Genomic DNA, 21,023 nt, shown 5'->3' on the forward strand with positions numbered 1-21,023 from the left:
CCCAGTGGGCTCATCTAGCCTTCCTTGTTAATTAGCGGTGTGGTAAACGCAATGATAGGAATTTTTCCAGAGAAGGTGTTTGAGTTCCATGCCCCTCCCCCACTTCTGCCCAGGCAACCTCCAAACCCTACCTCTTTCACTAAGATGAGCACGCAGCCGTGCGGCGGAGGGGCTCGCACAGGTGAGCGACCGGGAGCCGTTATTAGAGGTCTTCCTGGAGCAGGAAATAAGAGCAACTGCCAAGGAGGGACCTGCTCTGGGACAAGCACCACGTCACCTGATTTACATCCGATGTCACGCGTAACCTATCTGACACTGGCTTGATGTTGAGATTCTTTGCCCAGTTTACACCGGGAGAAACCAAGGCTCAGAGAGGTTCATCTGTACCAGGAAGGCCCTACTGCCAAGAATCCAAGATCCAGACTCAACTCAGCTTGGCTCCAAGCCCACGGTGTTCTTCAATGCCGTACTACGGGTTGCTGATAGATTCCCGCCAGTAAGATGAGCTCTTCTAGAAATCTGCAGTCCACTGTCTACGGCTGCCATCATCTTTGAGCGCCCTGTCTCCCTTCTTCTGATCCATTAAGTCCAAAGGCTAACACAAGTTAAACGAGCGAGCGTGTCTTAGAGGCAGTGCGGCATTTGCCTTGACCTTAATGCTGCCACTCCAGGCCTGATTGATTTTCTTAAATCTATAACTCCTTGGGCTGAATAGCAAAGGAGCAAGGGAATGATCTGTTGAATAATTCTCGCAGGGGGTAGGAGGAACATGAAGACATTTAAATTGAGCAACTCAGCATCCAGCTGTCTTCTCAGTGAGGGCCACAGTATGTATTAGGCCACTGATGAGGATAGATTATGCAGGCTGGCTAAGAGTATTTGTCTCCAAGTGGGGATTAGCTCTAGTTGAATTAAAATTCCCACTTCTCAAGAGGTAAAGCCTCGATCAGAAAAATCATATTTTCCAGAGTCAAGACCATGTTGTCTCTTAAACTCTGCTTCCGAAATCTCAGCCCAGAGAGGACTGTTCAGTTTTCTTCCATCTCTAAAGGTCAGTGTTGTGACCCACTGGACGCCCACCAATCCCTGAACGTGTACAAGAACAGCACGAAGACAAGTAGGACGGGGAGTCCCCAGGAAAGCTTCTGTGCCCCAAAGACCCAGCCGTCAGCGAGAAGCAGCAAACGGTCAATGAGGGACCAGAACCCGGGCCAAGGGGTTCGAGGCCTGGCTGTGCAGCTCTGGCCCCTAGCAAGGGGCCTTACTTCTCTGAGCCGCCGCATCAGTGAAATAACATAACCCCCTTTCCACTCCCCCTGCACAGGGGCATGGAGGGAATACACGATATTAAAAGCAAACAAATAAAACATAAGTGCTCCAGCTCTTTGGCAGAAGGGCACTATAGAAAGATAAGATGCTGAGATAGCATGACACAGCAGAAAGAGCCACGCGCTGGAAGGCAGGTGCCTGGGATTCCCCCCTGGTCCTGGTGCTGCCACCAGCTTTGGTTGGCCTCAGCTTCCTTTCTTTGAAAAAAAGTGAGGAGGAGGACCTAAGGCTCTTTGAAAACGTGAATGCTACTGTCTCTCCTTCTTATCTTTCACTCGCCCCACACTATGCCATTATCCTTCCCCCGGCAAGGACTGTTCTCCTGCTAATTAGTGCTCAGGGCAAGAAACCGTGGTCCAGTCGCGGCCTGAGGCTGGGTTCCTGTCCCGCGTCCCGGCTAGTAGTCCCCAGCCCTGCAAAGCCTGCATGCTGGGGCCCTGCAGGCACCTCCCCTCACCATGCAGGCGAGAAACCCCTGCCTAGGAAATGCCACTGCCCATGGGTCCTTGGGAGGCCGACTCCACACTGTGACAAGGTCTCACACCCCTCAGAGCTCCAGCATGGGAGAGTGGAAAACGGTGTCATCCAAGTGCCCATCTTCCCCCCAGCTCAGGGGCCCAGATTAGGATGACTGCTTAGCCCTCATTCTCAATCAAGGAAAAGCTGTTCACACCCACAGGCAGCCTGGGCCTCTGCGCATGTGCTTTCGGATCTGCTGTTCCACCTAAAGCTGGCAGGGTGTCAGCACCTGAGCTTTGGCCCCTGGAGGGCCGCTGAGCTCAGCAGCAAATACCAGGCTGCCCTAGGCTCCTGCACTCCCTTCCCTACAGGGAAGGCCACTGGGCCAAGGCCTCGGAACCCAAGAACCCCCTGAAGGCCCCTAGCTAGAGCACTTGGACCTACCGCGAGCCAGCTGGGCCTCATGGCAGAACCTCTGCAGGGCCTGGAGCCTCTCTGATCCCGAACGGCTCTTGGGGAGCCTGCGGAAAAGCCGCTGGAGCCTCGCCATGACTGTTCTGAAGCAGGCAGGAGCCGCCTTCTCATCCTGGCCCTCGGTCATCCCGCTGCAGGAGATCAATGGCTTCCCTCTAGGCCAGCCAGCAGGGATGGAGTGATGAGTGGAGACTCACTGGCCCCGGGAGGACCCCAGGGCCTCCTGTGACTGGGGCTTTGCTCCAATCAGCCCAGCCAGCTCCTCTTCCCAAAGGAAGTCACCGGCACCTGGGACGTGGGGCCCGGGCACCAGCGCAGTCTGCACAATGCCTTCTCCTTCCCAGCTGAGGTCCTTTCCCTCCACCTCCCCCAGTGGAAAACTTTCTATTCCTGGGGCTTTTAGCTTGATAAGATAAAAATGCCCCCACCAAACAGGCTGCAGGAAAGAGCCTGCCCCAAGCTTCACTGCTCAGTAGTGCTTGTGAGCCTGAAAATCAATGTCTCCAAAGTTTCAACAGACAGCAGAAGTGACCGGTTATCTCACACTGTGTGCCCGACCCAGGAGCTCGTTAATGGATTTCTTTGGGGATGGCAGATTAATAATGCTTTACCAGCTATATAGGCTCCTGCGGGAGGACAGGGCTAATTCACATCCTCCCACACTAAGCCCAGGGGCGGGGGATGAGCGTCGGCTTTCAGCCAACTGGGCCCGTAAGGAGGCAGTGAGCAGAGAGAGGTGAGCAGCAAAAGGAGAAAGAAAGAGAAAAGAAGGAAAGAAGAGAGTCTCTCATAAATAGGACAGAAATGTTCTCTAGCCCCACAACGGTGCTCACAGGGCATCCCCTCAACACTGACTCCCAGAAGCCACCAAGTCCTTAGTGAGGAAGTTCCTAGAAGTCCTGTCCCCCAGGCCAAGATGGGCAACTGGCACTGGACTGGCAGTAAAGCCTTCCAGGAAAGTCGCTGGGGAGGGATGCCGGCTCCCAGGGCTGCCCAGAGATTCCAGAACTCATCTGCCAACTGCCAGTGGAGGCCAGTTGCAGACGAAGGAGGGACACTCATCCTGCACTGCGGAGGACTCGGGTGTGTGCAGAAATGAAGATGCATTTACGCATCGTGCTCCGGTCCCCTGGTGTCAGGTCCAGAAGTCCACACCCATGGGCTCAGACGTGAGCCCTGCTATTCCTCCTGTAACTGCTCCCCTGTGCTGTCGTTTGTCCCCGGGTCACAGAGAATGCTGAGCGGCATCCTAGCTAGAGGCCATGTCCTCGAGCCCAGTTAGAGAAGAAACTGTTGGTAGAACAAACCTAAGCTGCTGCACTCTGTTCCTCCAAACTGGGCCCCCATCATCTGCCTTCCTCCTAGGAAATCTGTGTAGAGGGTCCCCCTGTTAGATCACCCTCACTGTTGAGGGCCTCTGTACTTGGTGCAGTAACAATAAAAACTTGTTCGTAAGCTCGACAATAAAAGTGCATCGTATGCCAGTCCTTCATTGAAGACAGAAATGCCCTAAAAATCACACCCTTCCTCAGGCCCAGACATTGGTTCTTTCTCCCTCGTTCTTCCTCAGGGAGACTGGGCTGCCCATGGCCTCTAGTTTATCCAGTAACTTCTGCACCGAAGAGGCTGGGCACAAGTGAATCCAGGTCCTAAAACGACACTTGGAGCCATCAAGCAAGGGTTGGGAGATCCCCAGGGGTTCTAGAACTCCCACCCGGGTGAGCCCCGGACGGGGTGGCATTCCCATCCCAGCTCTCAGGGAAGGAAACACACATGCTAGAGGGCTTCTAGTAGGAGTCACAGGTAATGGGGGAAAAGCCCTCCTGAATGTCCCCCTTTGGGCTCGAGGATTTACTGATCTCACTTCTCCTTTCTCCTCATCATAGAGCTGTTCTTTGAGGGGTTAAGCCACCGGAGAAGCCAGCAGGAGAGAACTGGCAGACACTGGAGGAGGAGCTTTGGGAGGCTCTAGAATCTTCCCTCCTGACCCTTTGAAAACTGGATAGATAGAAAACTGTAGTGATGGTTTAGGGGGAGCACTATCTAGGGGCATGGGGAATGCATGCAAGGACCTCTTGTAGCCCCCAACGTCTGAGCACCCACCAGACGACCTGCCTGCTGGGGAGGGAGTCCAGCCAAGGCCCAGAACAATTGGAAGAAACAACCTTCCCTACCTTAAGTGCCGGGGCTACAGTATATTCTTACCTTGAAATACCCCATTCATATAAAGGTAACTCCAGATTGCTTTTGAAAATATTCGTCACCCGAATAGACATTTACGTACCATATGTTCAACCCTTTCTCTCACAAATCAAGTTACAGCTGTGATCTGTTGTTCCCTTGGATAGTAAGGGATCTCTGAAGGGTTTTGTTTTCTTTTAAATCCTTTCCTCCCTGGCAGAAAGGACACAATTGTTTCAACAGAAACCACAAAACCTCCAGCATCCATTCAGCTTGAATGGAAAAAACAGCTTCCTCCAAGTCAGCAAAGAAAGCAAGCAATGATACCCAAATGTAAGACTGACCTGGAGAAACAGAGAGTCAAAGATGGGGTAAGAGTTGGGGGTTGTTCCCCAGATTTGCTGGTCCCCATGTGGCCACACCACTGCCTGAGATAGAGCCAGAGGTCCGTGAGGCAAACCTCGGTTTATATTAAAGCCCCTAACCGGCCCTTCTTCACCCTAGCTGTCCCTTCTGACACTCAACCTAATTTTGCTGTGGTTCCTGGTTAGCCCTGGGTCATCAACGCTGACCCCGGGTCACGGCAAGGAGGCATGGAACAGGAAAAGACCTCCTACCTGTATTTCCATGCCAACCCCCTATATACTCCAAACACCAGTGGGGGTGAGGCAGGGCCACAAGAGACTCTTTTTTCTTTTATCTTGGGATGTAGAAAAACTTCACCTTTTGTTTAAAGATCTCATGATTTACACATGCTGAAAATCTATTTAGAAACCACATACTGGAAACGGGCTTAAGTGCAGCCAATTCTCAATTATCCAGGCACTGGCTGACTGTCTAGCTGGCACATGGCTCACCCACCCCTTGGCTCACCCTCTTTTTTTCTTCTGTACCTCTTTTTATGGACATTTCAGCATTCTTTGGCAGACGCGGGGGGCGGGCAGACAAAGGAGGAGACTCAATGAACTTGCATGTTCAAATGACATTAGCTTCTAAGGCAAAATACTGTGTTGGGTTCTGGTGCTGGTTTTGCTCCTTCCAATCTGGGTCACCTTAGAGCAGTCCTTTGCCTCCCTGAATGCTGTGCTTTCTCCCCTGTGAGACGGCCATGATCCCACCAGCCCCTGCCTACCTCACAAGCCAGTGCACAAGAAAAGGCTTCAGATGGGGCCTGGCCACCTCTGCTCCCACAGTTACTGTCATTCTCAACTCTCCTTGTCCATCTAGCAGGCTCATAGGACACCAATTTGTATCTATAACAAACACGATGATGATTCTTTCCCAGAGCCAGCATCCAGTAGACACAAAACATGAAAGGATTAACAAGTCAATGAAAGGGGGAAAAAAAAAACACAAAAGGATTGAAAAAACAAACAAAAACAGGGCGCCTGGATGGCTCAGTGGGTTAAGCCTCTGCCTTTGACTCAGGTCATGATCCTAGGGTCCTGGGATCGAGTCCTGCATCAGGGTCCCTGCTCAGTAGGGAGTCTGCTTCTCCCTCTTCTCTCTCTACCCCTCCCCCTGCTCACATGCTCTCTCTCTCTCTCTCAAAAATAAATAAACAAAAAAATCTTAAAAAAACAAAACAAAACATAGGCAAAGAACATCACTCTCCTTTTAGGCCTGACTTTTGGGTGTGATTTCTTAAAGGTCCACATAAGACAAGTTTTCATTCTCTAGGAACCGTGGCCAACAGCCACTGCAGACATCTGGGTAAGATCTGCCCTGCCCTGGAAATGTTTGTTCAAGAAACAGGGAGGGGGAGCAGAAGGTGGGGTGCAGGCCCTCGACGGCAGAGTAAACATGAGCCAGCCACGCTGTGGTCACAAGTGAGTGACAGGCCCTGCTCCCTGCCTCCTGGTGACACGCAGTAATGAACACACTGGACTCCAACAGCACCTTCTTACAAACCCTCAGCACCATGTGAGCTCAAACTTTTCCCCCTGATGCCTTCAGTGGAGCCAAGGTGGTAGGTGTGGGTAGGAAAATCCTGAAGAAAAGCGGAGATGTTCTACAGAAACCAGGGGGCGCCAGACCCCTCAGTCAGGACTGGATATTCTCCATGGGGGCGGGGGGAGGGGGGCCCCCCCCCCGCGGCGCAGGCCACACACAGCTACCTTGCGGGGAGGGATCCCTGCTGTTCTTCTTCCTTCCTGTCCCAAAGGGGCAAAATAAGAACTCAACGTCACTGCTTTTTCTGTGGGTGCATCTCTCAAGAACTTTCTCTATGCCAGGAACCACAGGCAGGCTAGAACAGGCCCCACCTGAACTTGTCAGCCACTCTGGCCAAAGACCACACCACGGAGAACTCTTGGGGTGCACGGGCTCTGCCCAAGTCTCCTCAGCATGGTATGTGGGGTACTTCAGAGAGCACCCAAACATCACCTCCCCAGGTCTGAGTCCAGATAGTCTTAACCTCAGGGCGGGGCTCCCCATGGCTAGTCCCCAGCACTGATGGGATTCCACTTAAACCAGAGCCCCCAAGGAAGAGAGCCCACTGCCCTGCCTGACATCATCACCTTGGCCTCCTTGTTCTTTCCCCAAAGTTGAAGAGCTGGCTCAGCTCCCCTCCCAACCCTAAGATTCTGCCCTGAACATGCAGAGAGAAGCTTGTCAAATCTCTTGGAACAAAACCACAAATGACTAAATGCCCAGCCATCTCCCCAGTCCAGGCTGGCCTTCCCCATGTCAGTGCTGCCGGCCCGCCCCAACCCAGGCAGAGCCAGAACCCAGCCGGGGCCGGTGGGTGGCCTGGGGGGCAGACAGCATCCAGCCACCAGCAAAGCAGATCTGTGAGCAAGAGGGAAGACTGGCTGCTGAGGGAGGCTCGGGTTGGCACAGCTGCATGCTCTGCGCACCCACAAATATTCACCTGCCCAAGAATATTCACCTTGTCATCTGAGGAATGCGAACAGGAAGGGCCTCTGATAAGGCCGGAGGCGTATTAACAGCTTCCTCACCAGCCTTAATAGTACCCTGGGCAGAGCAAGAATGGCTAGCAGCTCCTTCTGTGGGGAAACTGAGGAATGGGGTGGGAGCCAGAGAGGGCTCCTCGGAAAAGCCTATGCGGGCGTGGCTTCGGACCCAGAAATGCTGGGCAGGGCCTGAAGGAGGGAAATGACCCGACAGCCTGAGATGGCCCCAAGGCCTTTGAGGCCAGCCAGTTCTGCCCCACCTGAGAGGTTCTAACCTTGTCCTGCCCCTAGCCAGGGGGACGGTCGGTGCCTCCTTGCCCACGTAAGACCTTGGCAGCAGCATCCCTCCGTTCTGACCTCAGGAAGCCATTCCAAGGATGAATGTGGAAGCCAGCATGAAAATCCTTTGGGCTTTTCAGGGAAAAGGCACTACCACTGGTCTTCCTGTGTTCAGAGGTGAGCTGGGCTTGGCCTGAGCCTCCGGTCCCTCTCCTCACACACTCTTCATCCCCAAGAGCCAGCTCCTGTGGCAGGAGCCACTTCACCAGCCAGGCAGGGTCCTGGGGGCCAGGCAGGGGACTGTCTATTCCCTGTCACTCAGGGCCGACCTGCCAGGCTTGGCCCAGGCTGAGTGGCCGATAAACTTGGGGGGAAGAGAGAGGATCCCAGACCAAAGCCTCAGCGCTGAGGGGAGATGTCAATTCACTTCCACCTAATAACTCCGCAGGATCAGCAGGCAAACACACGTTCATTACCAAGTCTAATTAGGCTGGCAGACAAGTGGCATTAATCATTTTTGACTATACCTGGGATTCAAGCCCCCTTCCCTCCATAATCAGAAAATTTCATGCTCTGATGAAGAGGGGGGACAATTAAGCCCACATTTAATGCTTTCACTTTCATCCTTCCAGAAGACAGGAAGCCAGGAGGAGAGGAAACAAGACACAGCTTAGGGACCTCAGAAGGCCTTCCTCAAAGCATTCCAGATCTGTTCTCTGTCCCTAAACACACACACACACACACACACTCACTCACTCACTCACTCACTTACTCCACTAGGACTTTTCCTAGGAGAAGATCCCAATTAGAGCCCGGGGCGGGAGGAATTGGAGGTGGGGGGTTCCACTCTCTTTAACAACTCAACGTCCCTTTCCCTAACCTCCGCAGCCAAACAGGGGCCTGAGTCCACGAAAAGACTTCAAGCCACACACACACTTCAGCGCTGCTGGGTGTACTGGACAAATAAAATGCTTTCCAAGTGCCCAAGAGTTCTAGGGTCTGCAGCAGGGCAACTCAGTGTCGCAGTAATCTCTTCTACAGAGAAGGGTCAATGTCGCAGTAACCTCTTCTACAAAGAAGTCACCACAAGAGATGACTCCACAGGATCCAGTGGCTGTCACATGGGTGGTTCCAGTCTTTACAGAGAGGTGGGTTGAGCCCAGCCATTAATGAAGTGACAAGACAGAGCCGGGAAGGCTGGACAAGGGGCCCTGTGGGACATCAGTCTCACTCACCCCAGAAAGTCCCCTGTCCCTGAGGTCTCATGGCAAGCACCTTCTCTTCACATCATAATTAAACATCTCTCAAATGGGGGATAGGATAAGGAGCCCCAGGGCTCCCCTTTCAACCCTATAATTCCAATCACGTAACACTTCATAGTTCTGAACAATGATGCGTCCAGAGAAGGCTCCAGGCACTCACTAGCATCATGTAAGCTATGTCCAAGCATCCCTCCTTGAATGTGGAGTTGGACTTCGGGTTTCCCCATTTTCCAGACTTTCTCTAGTCCAGGATGGCTTACATATCCACAAAACGAGATGAAAGGTAAAAGATCAATCCATCCACAAAACGAGATGAAAGGTAAAAGATCAATCCAGGTGCCTTCTACAGAAGAAACGGTCCATGACCTGTAAAGGACATTTCCTGATACCAAAGCCAAAGGGCCGCCGGTGATTTTCACAGGGTGTCTGCTGTTGGCCTTGCCCTTCTGGAATGCTGGAAGTGGGTTCTCGCCACTGCCATTGCCTCCACCCCAGAGCACACAAGCGTTCACATAATCTGTGTGTCTCTCGGTCTCTCTGCATCTCTCTCTTTTTGCTTCTGTCTCTCTGCCTCTCTCTTCCCCCAAACCCCACTGGATATCTCTCTCTATCTAATAAACACGATTTCTTTAATCCTGGAGATTAGTATTAACTCTGAACCCCTCTGGGGGCAAATCCAGCATTAACCAGAGTCTGTTACAGACCTGGAAGTAGGGGTAAGGCTAAGTTAGAGGGGTTTTCACTAAACAGGCAGGCAGACCGTGGGAAGACAGCTTTCTAAAAGTTTCCCTTATTAAGAGTGCAGCTTGCCAACATGGCTGCCACCCATCGTCAGGCTCCTGCCCTGACCTATGTCATTCATACGCCCTTCTGCTTGTTTCCAAGAGCAGAGAGATTGAAGAGGAAAAACAAGCCACCACCTTCATCAAATGCTACTTACTGAGGCTGCTCTGAGCCTGGCACTTTGTTGGGGGCAAGTGATATAAAGACAAGGCATCAATGTTTTGGTGCTCTCCAAGCTACTGGCATTCAGTGAGGATGCTTCTCAACCACAGCGGGCAGGAGTGGTGTTTCTGGAGGACAAGTAATACCCGCACATCCTGGGACGCTCACGGCACTTGCTTCCCCGCTTAGTTCAGCCAGGCAGGGTTCAAGAACTGTACTCACTGCTTGGAAAGGTGATCCTCAGAGGCGTCATGAGCCCAGACAAATTGTTACAGCTGTTGGATGGGAGGGGATAACAATAACATGCATATTGCATTAAACGTTCATAATGCCTTTTGCCAGGCACTGTGTTAAGCACTTTACATATATTAATTCATCTAATTAACACAATGAAGTAGGTAATGTTATTATCCCCACTTCTTTTAAGACAAGGAAGCAGATGGGCACAGAGAGGCCCAGAACGACACAGAGATTAAGTGGCAGAGTAAGGATTCGAACTCAGGTCTTGTGGTGTCAGTCTGTTCTCTTAATTGCTGCCTGCTACTGCCTTTTTAAGGTCACATTTTTGAACCTTGCTTTTCAAAACAAAGATAAAACAAACCAAGCCCACCACGGAATTAGATCTTCAACTTAAACAAAGATGCTCGGTGAGTTTGGCCAGCTGTGTCTTCACCTGCCTGTGGCTCATTTGCACATCAAAACATTTCTCAACTCTTCCCATCCAGCCACAGGTCCACAAGTAGTTAAATAGTAATAACGACAGAGGCGCCGCTCATTAGTCCCCTGACTCCAGCCCTGCTCCCATCTCTGGGATTCAGACATCTCCCAAATGTCTTACTACAGACTAGAATTCCAATGAAGTGGATTTCTCAGGATTCTAGCACAACTAGATCCATGACACTGAGAACACTGCCTGTGTGTGTGTTTATAGAATTGGTGGAGACAGTCACGTACCCTAGGACCCTTGAGAGGGCAATCGTGGCCAAGACATCCATGGGCAAGCTACATGTGATTGGGCTGTAAGGTCAAGAGCATTTACCAAGTGACGGCAGCCCTCCACCCGCAACACACACCTCTAGAAAGTTCGCTCTTTCCTTTTGTATTAGCACCTGAACTGTGAGTTCTGGTGGCGGAGGCAGCAACATCTGCTTTCCCCTCCAATCCTTCCCTTCCACTTGACTCTGGCTTAGAAGGTGAGCTTTCCTTCCCCGAAGCCAGCTGCTGGGAACTGCGGAGACGGGCAAGGTAGGCTTTTCCTGATGGGCAGTAGCTGCTGCTGGACAGGGAGTTGGGGAATTTTAGAGCCTGATGACTGGTGCAGTAACCTAGGAGGAAGAGGAGAAGGAGGGGGGAGGAGAGGGAGGAGGCAGAGATGGAAGGGGAGGAGGGGGAGGAAGGGAGACAGGACACTGCCAAACATTGGAGCAGAGTCCAAAGGTTTGAGGGGCCAGAGGTGAAAGGCAAGGTGGGGGGGCACAGATCCAGGGTGACCTCAGGCTCACTTCAGCCTACAGCCTGTTTCCATCCAAAGCCTAACCAGGTCTCTTTCCTGTCCCAACAGTGCGCCCTAAAGGAGAGGCGTACCACAGGGGGGCATGTACCATGGGCCTGTACCACAGGCGACAAACAGGCCATAATAAGCACGGGTCAAATGGCCACATTAATACCGGTCTCACAACCCACTGTCAAGAAGTTACAACAAAAGCAAGAGGGTGCGTGGGAGACAACGGAATGACCTTGCCGCCGTGGTCATCATCCCCAACCTGAGTGAGTGACTGCGTGCGTGTGTGTGTGCGTGTGCGTGTGTGTGTGTGTGTGTGTGTGGAGGGGCCGGGTACGCACCTGTCAGGGAAAGAGGTGTTTGTCAAACACAGCATCACCATACCTGGGCGGTAGGCAGTCACTAAAGCCTACCCGCTAGGGGACTAAGAAGCAGTCTCCCGGGAGTGTCTCCCTTGGTTGAAGTGGAGAAGGGCAATGACCGTCCCCTGCGCCAGCCCCCTGGCAGTGCCCCCCCCACGCCCCCCGGCGGACTGTGGGCTTCCCGCGCGCCCCTCCCCTCCCCTGCCCTCACACTCACTAGCGCAGCGCAGCGCCTGCCGCAGCACCTCTCGTCCGCACAGGTCACACCAGCCCCGGCCGCTCCGCAGCGCCAGGTCGGCGAAGCTGTGCCCCTCGCCTCGCTCCACCGGGACGCGGGGATCCTGCGGCTGCTCGAAGATGCTCCGCACGTCCCGGGGCCGGGGCGCTCCAGGCCGCCGCCGCAGTCTCTGCTGCAGACCAGGCCGGAGAGGGCGGGCGGGTCGCGAGGCCCGAGGTTGGGGCTCCGGGTCCCCCCCGGCCGCCCTCCGGGCGCCGCGCCCCTCGGGCGCCCCGCGCGCAGTGGAGAGGGGCGCGGGGGCGCAGCGGCGCGAGGAGCGGCCGGGGGGCGGTGGCGGCTCGGGGCCGCTCAGGCTCTGCAGGTAGCGCGGCGGTTCTGGGTCCAAGAGCAGCCGGTAGGGACGCTGCCCGATGGCCGGGGACGCCATGGCCATGCCTGGCGAGCGACGGCAGCTGGCGGCGGCGGCGCGGCTCCCGAGTCAGCCTCGAGAGAAGGGCGGCCCCACACGAGCGCGCCTTTAAAGGGACCGCAGCTTGCAGGGCGGGGCGGGGGCGGGGAGACTGGCGCGAGGCAGGAAGGGCGCCCCGGGGAACCACCGGCCGGCCGAGCGGCAGAGGGGGGGCGCGGGAGCGAGCGCGGGTTTCGGGGCGTCTGCGGGAAGCGGACCGGCCGACTGGGGCCGATGAAGAGGGGTTGCTGTCGGGACCGTCTTGCCTTCAGCCCTGCCTCCTTCCCTCTCCCATCACTTCCCCCAACACCAGCCCCCCTCTCCCCCCCGCACCCCAACACGCCCAGGTGAGGGAGCAGGCGGCAGGGAAGGGCTTAGGAACTAGCTGGGGATGGGTCTTCGGAGAGGTCCCCGGGCCGGGTGTCCGCGCGCCACCCTCCCGCTTCTCCTGCCCACGGGAGGGTGTGGGCCGTGCCCCCCCCCCCCGATGCCGCCGACGCCCCCTGGCCAGCCGGCCGCGCGTGGGTCGGGCAGGCCCCGCCGGCGCTCCGGCTCCGGTAGCAGCGCCGAGTCCCGTGACGCCGAGGCACGCGCGGCGGGGGACGCTTCCGAGGCTGACCGCGGGAAGCCGCCTCCGCGGCGGGCTAGGCTGTCCGCCTGCGACTTTCACTCTTGCTGGATTTCCCCTCTCTGGGCAGGCCTGCCTGGTAGGATATTCCTTTCCCGGAAGACTGGGGTTGTATGATCGGGGGCCCTGGGGGATCGTGAGACCGTTCCCTCGCCCCATGGCTTGGGAGAGCTTATCTTCCTAAAACAAACGCTCCTCTCCCCACTGCTGCTCCAGGAACTATTGTGCAAACACCAGCCCCGAAAGCCCTACTCTGTATTAGGGATGGACAGCTCACTTGTGGGACCCGAAGACGAACTCCTTCCTGCTAGCGCCAGACCCGGCTTCATAACCTCCTCTGGTCCCTTCCCGTTGAATGCTCTGACTTCACCGTCTTGAAAGTCTTAATAATTTTTGAACAGAGGGTCCGGCATTTTCTCTTTACACTAGGTCCCACAAATTACGTAGCCTATCCCGGTCGTCTCTCGTGGGCGGGCAACGGGACTGCTGGATCTTTGAACAGGCCAGCTGCATGACCTGGGGCCCTCTCCAGCCTCTCTAGGTTTTTGTTTTGTTTTGTTTTTGGTTTTGCCTGTAAATTGGTCTGGGAGTGGGAAGACAGGTAAATGTTTTGCGATCCACCACTCTGACGCGGTGATCAGTGTCCTCTTAAAACTTGGGGTTCGGTTTGGTTGATTTAACAGAGGTCACCAGCAACCAACTTTGGAAATAATCTAAATTCCTTTAGACCTGAGACACACGCTCCTCTTCGAAGACCAGGCCAGAGAAGGGACTCCCCCTAGCGTCTGGTAGGGGAATCTTCACTTTTGCTTTTTCTTCCCCCTTGGAGGTAATTTTTAGGTAATTCCTAAAATTTCAAGAGTGGAGTGGTCAGGGAATTCCCAGCCTGCTTTGATCCATGGCTTCTCCTTCGTGGTGGTGGCAATCAGAAAGTCCTCCTCATTTGTAGTGTCGGGTCCCCGGGGTCTCACGAGAGGCTGGAGCTTCTCACTTGAGGAGGTGGTTTCTGGGCACAAGGGAAAATAGGCAACCCCACGGTGTTACAGAGCAGGAGTTGAGATGAGGGAGGGTGCATCATGGGCCACCCCTTTTACTCCCTTCCCCCACCTTTCCGCTCCCTTGTCTGAACCTTGCTTTCTCTCCCATCAGTGGTTTCAGACTTTGGCGGGCAGTCCACTGGAGGGCTTGTTAGAACACAGATTTCAGGCCTCCACCCCTAGAGTTTCTGACTCAGTAGGAATTTAGGGCTGAGGTTTGAGATGTTGCATTTTTAACAGATTCCCGGGTGGTGTTGCTGCTGCTGGCCCTAGGACTCCACTACTCTAGATCTAAGGTGGTGATAAGGGGGGCTTCTCCGTTCTTTTCCCCACAGGGCAGGTGAGCTTCAGTGGGCACACTGAGAAAAACTCATAGCGGCGGGGGGGGGGGGGGGGGGCGCTATTCCTGAATGCTTTCTGCTGAATGTTCCCACAGGAAAGTACAGTCTGCCTTTTTGGTCTTATTCCCACCTCGTCCACTTCTTCGGCGGTTTTCTCAGGGTTGTTGCAGAAACCTGCACTGCGTATAAAGATCTGCTTGTATCCACCCCTCTGTTATCCATCCATTCCCACAGGCTTGAGACTCGTTGGAGGATATCACTCCCTCCCAGGAGGCAGGGAGCTGGGTGAGGTCCAGGGTGTGGACCCAGCTTGAGCTCTGGGTGACAGCTTGGTATGGCAAGAAGAAAGGACCTGGCAATGAGCACATCTCTGAAAGGTCAGTTCTAAACTGCCATTTGTGAGATAATTGCCAACAATCGCCATCTCTGTCCTCCATTCCCCTCCCTGCCCCTGCCAAGCATGAGTTTGGGCAGCCCAGGCCAGGTCCCCCATATAGAGAGGCTCATCTGAGGAGTGTCTCCTTTAGCCCTGGGAAACTGAGGACTGTCTGGAAGAACCAGATGTAAACCCCTTCCCATTTGCCTGAGATGCACAGAAAAACTGGGTTTCCCTTCCTGCTACAGCTCTGATTTGGAGGAATGGGGGTGGCTGCTCTCAGCCCTGGATGGTGGAGGAGATTGTGCACGGCCAGAGCCCTACGTTTGGCTTCTGGGATGGGAACGGAGATGAAGATGGAGATAACATAACCTCATGTAGCCAACCCAAAAAGTTTATCAAGTTTATCTTAAGGTTCATCTGCCTGAGCCAAGAAACTGAGGTTGGGAGAGGTAGTTGCCACCCCTGGCCCCCAACAGGAGGCCCGCTGCCTGGGACTTGCCTCCTCTGATACCATCTTTCCCAGCCCAGTCCCTTTCTTCCCTGAAGGAGCAGCCCCTCCCACAACTCTCTCTCTCTCTCTCTCTCTCAAGTCAGTCCTCCTTGCCCAGGGAGAAAGTAGTAAATAAATTCTAGTCTCATCGGAGGGTCAGGATGATGCCTGGCCTGGTGTAGTGTCCGACGCTTGAGGTTCAGAGTTGTTTGGATGGCTCTTTGGTCAGGCAGGCCAGCAGGGTGAAACCACAGCATCTGCTGAGACACCTCCACTGGGAGTTTTTCCCATGTTCGCAGATCCTCTTGGCTCAGAGCCATCGACTTTTTTCTGTCTGTGACTCACTCCCAGAAGAGTAGGTGTGCTGTTTTTATTTTTGACCAAGGGGAAAGATTATGCCAGTTGTTGGAGTGTGTGGTCAGTGTGGAGGTCACTTCAGAGGTGGTCCGGGAGCGTGTTGGTTCCTCCACGGGGGAAGCTGTGTCAGGGCTGTCCCCCCCACCCCCACCCCCTGCTGAGCTTCCCAGTAGGAAGGAAAGGGGAAGGACAGAATGCATCCTGACTTTCTGAAGGGGAAGTTTTTGGTTTTGTTTGGCTTTGAGGCATCTGAAGTGGCTGAAATCCCCAGAGCATGTCGGGGACCTCCCAGTGATTCTGAGAGAACAGCTGTTGGCATAAGCTCACTGGACCAGTCAGGACTGGTTAGGTTATGCTGCGGTAATAACCTGCAAATCTCACTGCCTTTAAACTAGAAACTTCTTTCTCACTCTGACATGCCCTCTGCATGTCTAGAGGCGACAAGAGCCCCGAACATTCCCATACCTTAGGAGCGGGAGTTTGTTCCAAATGCAGATATCCAGACCCCACCTCCAGAGATCCAGGGAGTGTGGGTACTGGCCTGTGTTTTATAGGAGTTGATTAAGTTGCCTCACAGACCCCACCCTGAAAATGGGAGCAAGGCAGTGAGTAGCTGGGATCGTGGGACCCCTCCATAGACATTTGAGGGGAAACGCTCTCACCCTTGTTGAGGGCAGGGTTACAGCTCTGCACGTGACTTCTCTTCCCTTGTTGGGCAGCTTGTTGGACGCAGAGCTCTGCCTCCCGTGGAAGTGGGGAGTCTCGGGGGTCTGAGTAATGGGGGTCAGTAACACTTTCTATTGCTAGACTGTGAGCCGGGACCGTAATAAAATGTTGCTGGAGAATTAAAATGTTTGTAAAAGTCTCTCATCAAATGCTATGTGTTACATTTACTCAAGAAATATGCATCCGGTGCTTACTGTGGGGCTGGCACTTTGGGCTTGAATGACTTGATCTTCGTGGCAACTCTGTGAAATGGCTGACATTCCTATTTTTCAGATGAGAAAATTGAGGCTCAGAGAAGACGTGACTAGCCCCCAAAATGTGTCAACAGTCTGGACTCAAATGCACAATTTTGCCTTCACACTACCCAACTGGTGTGGTAAAAAGGACAGTGTTTAAACATCTCTGATCTCACTTTGTAGGTGCAGTTTCAAGAATCAGCAAAATACTTCCCCATTTTTCTTTCCCTGTTGAAATCCTGTTCAGTATTCAAGGTCTAATCCAAATGCCATAGAGCCTTCCCAGAGTTGCCCGGACCTGATCCTCACTCTTTCTTCTGGGACCCCCTACAAACTGCTTGCGTCTCTGACACGCACATCATCCTGATGTGAGTCACAATTACATCTGTACATTTTGCCTTCCCCACTTGCATCTTGCTGGTCTTTCTGATCACACGGTACAGGCCAAGTGAGAGGTGCTCAATACAAGTTGGAATGAAATGAATTCACCTGTCAGCTCCCAACTGGCACCTAAGCCCAAACTCATCTCTTAACACCCTTTAGGCCATGGCTCCTGCAGGGCGGGGAGACAAGGAATTGCCTGGCCCAGCGAGAACAGAAGGCACCCAGGGACCTGCTGGGGCCGGGTGGCCATGGTGTTGGGAACTCTGTTTAAGGCTCATGTGCATCCTCCCAAGATGATGGTCACTGGACGGATTTCTTGCCTCCTGGGCTAGGGGTGAGGGCTGGTAGGACACCGTCCCCACTTCAGGAGCGTGGGTTTTCTCTGGGTCACCGAGCTCCCGTGCTCCCACGGGGCGCATCTAGGTCCTTGACAGTACTTGAGACAAGAGGACAAAGGAGGGCTGAATGCAGCAGGGATGGGAGGGCTCCTGGAAAGGCGTCCCCATGCAGGGGGATGGGGGGGTGGGGGGGCTTGCTGGCCAGCAGTCAGTGGCGCCACCCCCGTCTGCCTCTCAATTATGGAATTTTTCCGTCCCAAGTCACTCTGCCGGGCTTATGATAAGACTGGTTTGTGTGTATGTTTCTTCTTTCCGTGTGGAAAAACTCAAGATCTTCCAGGCAGATTTGTCAGCAGCTTTCCCCCCTTCGGTCGGTGGGGAGGCTCCAAGCCACAGCCACTTACATTCCAGCACTAAGCCCGCTCTGGGCCCATCGCTGCGGCAGGAAGCCAGGGACTGGGGCCGGGACAGACCAGCAGGAGCACAGTGGCCTGGACGGCCTTCCAGGCTAGCCCCGCTCTCACCCCTGCCCCGTCACACGCGCGCGCACACACACCACGCCCCCCCCCCCCCCCCCCCCCCCCCCCGGTCTCTCCCAGGTCTCTCTCTTGTTCCCCTCATTTCTGCCCCCTCCCCCTCATTCTCCTCCCCCTTTCCCTGTCTGTCTCTTTATCACTCCATTCCTCCCAGTCCTCCTTCCCACCCTCTCTCCTGCCCTCATTCCCATCTCTCGTCTCCCCCCCACGCACACCCCCATGTCTCTCTGCAAAGGGCGCAGAGAAAGGACCCAGCTGCTTGAAATGACTGCCGAAACTCGGAGATTATTTCCAAGGGAAAAAATCTGAAGCTACCTCAGGCCATCCTGGCCCATTCCCTACCACCCCCCACTGGCTAAGGATTCTCTGCAAGATGAAGGGAAAAGCCAGGAATTCCTACCCTTGACAAAAATCACTGAAGCAGCTTGGAAGTGAACTCCAAGGGGCTCATTGTGGCGATCCTTTGAGGTGCCCGCTGCTGAAGGGAGACACCCCGTGAGAGCAAATGGTGGGTGCAGTGGGAGAACGGCCGGGCCCTTTGGGGGGGGTCTGTCCTGTCGCCCAGCCTGGCTCCCCTGGCCTCAGCTGTCAGGTTGGGGTTGTGGGGGGGGGGGCGTTTAGTCAGGTGTCTACCACCTCCCGCCCTTTGGCCTATGTGGGCCCATTCCTGTGTCCTCTGCAGGATATTTGCAGACTCTGCCTCAGTGTTCTCAAGCCTTAGCTCACGTAAGAATCACCAGGGAAGCTCATCAACAATGCGGGTTCCTGAGCCACACCCGTACTGACGGGAATACTGTGGGTGGGTCCCAGAAGCTCTGTTTTGAACCAGGACATCAGCCTCTAAAGAGGACACTGAGTAGCTCCTGAGAGAGACAGAGACTGTAGGCCCGCAGTGCTAGGGCCCAGAGGCAGGCACCAGGCCCTCCAAACGGGCTGCCCTTCCCGCGTGGGGAGCTGGGACGCACCCCCACGTCCTCCTAGGTAGGCCCATTTTTAACCTGGCCCAGCCTGTTTTAAGAGGATGCGCCCCATGAATCTGAATGCCACCATGTGGGTTCTTCCCAGACCTTTGTGACTAAACTGAGCCACAGCCTGGCCCACGTGAGACAAGAGAATCTGTTTCTTGACCCTCCCTGTGCAAGGGGCCTCACAGCCAAGCGAGGTCAGGGCCAGGAGGGTGTGTACAGAACTCACATTGTGTTTCAGGCCCTGTGTGGAAATACCTGATCTATTCCTACCTGTAACTTTGGAAAGCTATCACCACCACCACCATTTTACAGACAAGGGGACCGAGGCACAGAGTTTCAATACACCCTCCACGTAGGCACCAAAGAGTCCTATCTTTAAAATCCTAGTTGGACTTGACATAAAACCTGTGTCTACGGTTCCCTGAGGTAAAGCTCAAGTTCTTTAGTGTGGTCTATGAGGACCTTCTGGGTCTGGCTTCTCCCTTTCCTCAACACCGACTTCCTACTTGGGCTTATGCTCAGTGACACACATACTTACAGTTCCTTCCATGCCACGGCGCGTGCTGTTCCCACCGCCACGGATGCCTGCCATGCCTTCTTTGCTAGGTAATTCCACTCACCCGCCGGGGCCGCCGCCCAGAGCCCACGGTTCCCCAAGTCCTTCCCTGACACCCTCCCAAGCTGACCTCAGCACGGCCCCCAGGAGATGGTGATGTCATGCTGCACTTGAGCTATGCGTTCCTAGCCCAGCACTCTCCTCATGACACTGAACTGCCTCCCTCATGCCACGGTGAGCTCCTCCGGGGCAGGCAAGCCGTCGCGGTCACCCGTGTGGTTCCGGCACTGGTGATGGCCCGGCGCACCGCGGGTGCTCAGGTCAGGTGCGGGGAGCAGAGTGGGCTCTTCATTTTAAGTGTTAAGTTAGGAATCATGACAGAGAGCAGAAAGGTAATTTTAAGAAGTGAGAGCCTCTGCAGAAGTTTAAATGGGGGGAGGCATCCATGGCAGGGGCTCTGCCCCGCACGGGAACAAACTGAGCCTTTGAGTTTGTCTCTGCTGGGCTTTTCTCGTGACAGCACAGGGCCTGGATCCTATCCTCCCCCAGAAATCTGCACTTGGCTTTCAGGGATCCCCAGGCTCTTTTGCTGAGCTCCACCAAGCATGTGTGATCCAGAGGCAGCCACAGCTGCCAGGGAAAATCCATTCTGGGACTTCCCTGCGGGGCCTCCGATGAGCTAGGAGTGTCAGCCCGAGCTTCACGCAGCTAGAGCAGGCCCGAGGTGGCCCAGGGCCCAGGGGCATCGAGGCAGCAGCTAGCTCTGGGGCCCCCAGAATCAGAACCCACTGGGCTTAAGTGACCCCATGGACACCCCCCACCAAATGGCGTACATGAAGCCACTGAGGCTCAATGCTAATAACACCCCCCCAGCAACCCTCCCCTGGGTCTTTAGAGGGTGCTGGTCTTTTCCATACAGAAGCAGCATGGAGGGGGTCAGAGTCGAGGACCTGGGCTTCCTCCCTTCTGCCCTGCTGGGTCATGAGGCAGTGTAGCCTCTGAGGACATCGAGGCTCCATGAAGATGGGCAGGAAAGATTTCTGCGGTTATCCCAGAGCCAAGCATAATGTTGGTGCACAAATGGGGCTTCCCACGCATCTCCCTCCCCTAAGAGGGCTACTTTACTGCATTCTCCCCCACGCCCTAGGCTAGGTGGGTAGTGCAGCCTGGTTAAGGGGCTGGATGTATTGCAGGGGAAAGACTAAGTCTGTATAAATCAATGTCCGGGCACCATTCTAGCTTCTAGGCAATATGAGGAAATACTCGAAATGACCCAGAGGAGTGCTCAAGCTCAGTATTTAGGACACAGCCTAGGTTTTGAACAGTGGTGGGGGTGAAGGGGGTTTTAAAGAGTAGGCACTTAGATGGTGGATTTAAGGGGGGAGAAAAGAGAGCTCTCCTTTCTCCCCCAGTCCCAGGCCCCCTAGACAGCTCCCTCAAATGGCTGGGGGCAGGAGAAGGAATGGGAAGGCAAGCCCTCCCAGCAGGATGCCATCTTCCCGGTGCTCTTCCCTGAAAGTAGGGCACATTTAGGGGAAAGGCAGGGATCAGGAAGTGACCGGTCCCACCTCCATTTCCCAATCCCGTCCTCAAAGATCCCCACCCAGCCCTGCTGGGAGGCCAGGCGCACTCCGCCAAGAGCCTTCCCCCGCCT

General features: G+C 54.6%; 1 protein-coding gene across 1 annotated transcript in view; it reads right to left on the bottom strand.

Annotated features, from left to right (window-relative positions):
• The window catches only part of RASSF5 (Ras association domain family member 5), a 64,674-nt gene extending 51,923 nt beyond the window's left edge, over positions 1-12,751 (bottom strand). The window contains exon 1 of the mRNA XM_027612078.2: positions 11,925-12,751. Coding sequence (XP_027467879.1) covers positions 11,925-12,378 — 454 coding nt within the window. The 5' untranslated portion in view covers positions 12,379-12,751. The remainder of the gene's footprint in view (positions 1-11,924) is intronic.
• Positions 12,752-21,023: the final 8,272 nt, after the last annotated feature.

Source organism: Zalophus californianus, chromosome 10 (genome assembly GCF_009762305.2).
Source record: "Zalophus californianus isolate mZalCal1 chromosome 10, mZalCal1.pri.v2, whole genome shotgun sequence".
NCBI classification, from domain to species: Eukaryota; Metazoa; Chordata; class Mammalia; order Carnivora; family Otariidae; genus Zalophus; species Zalophus californianus.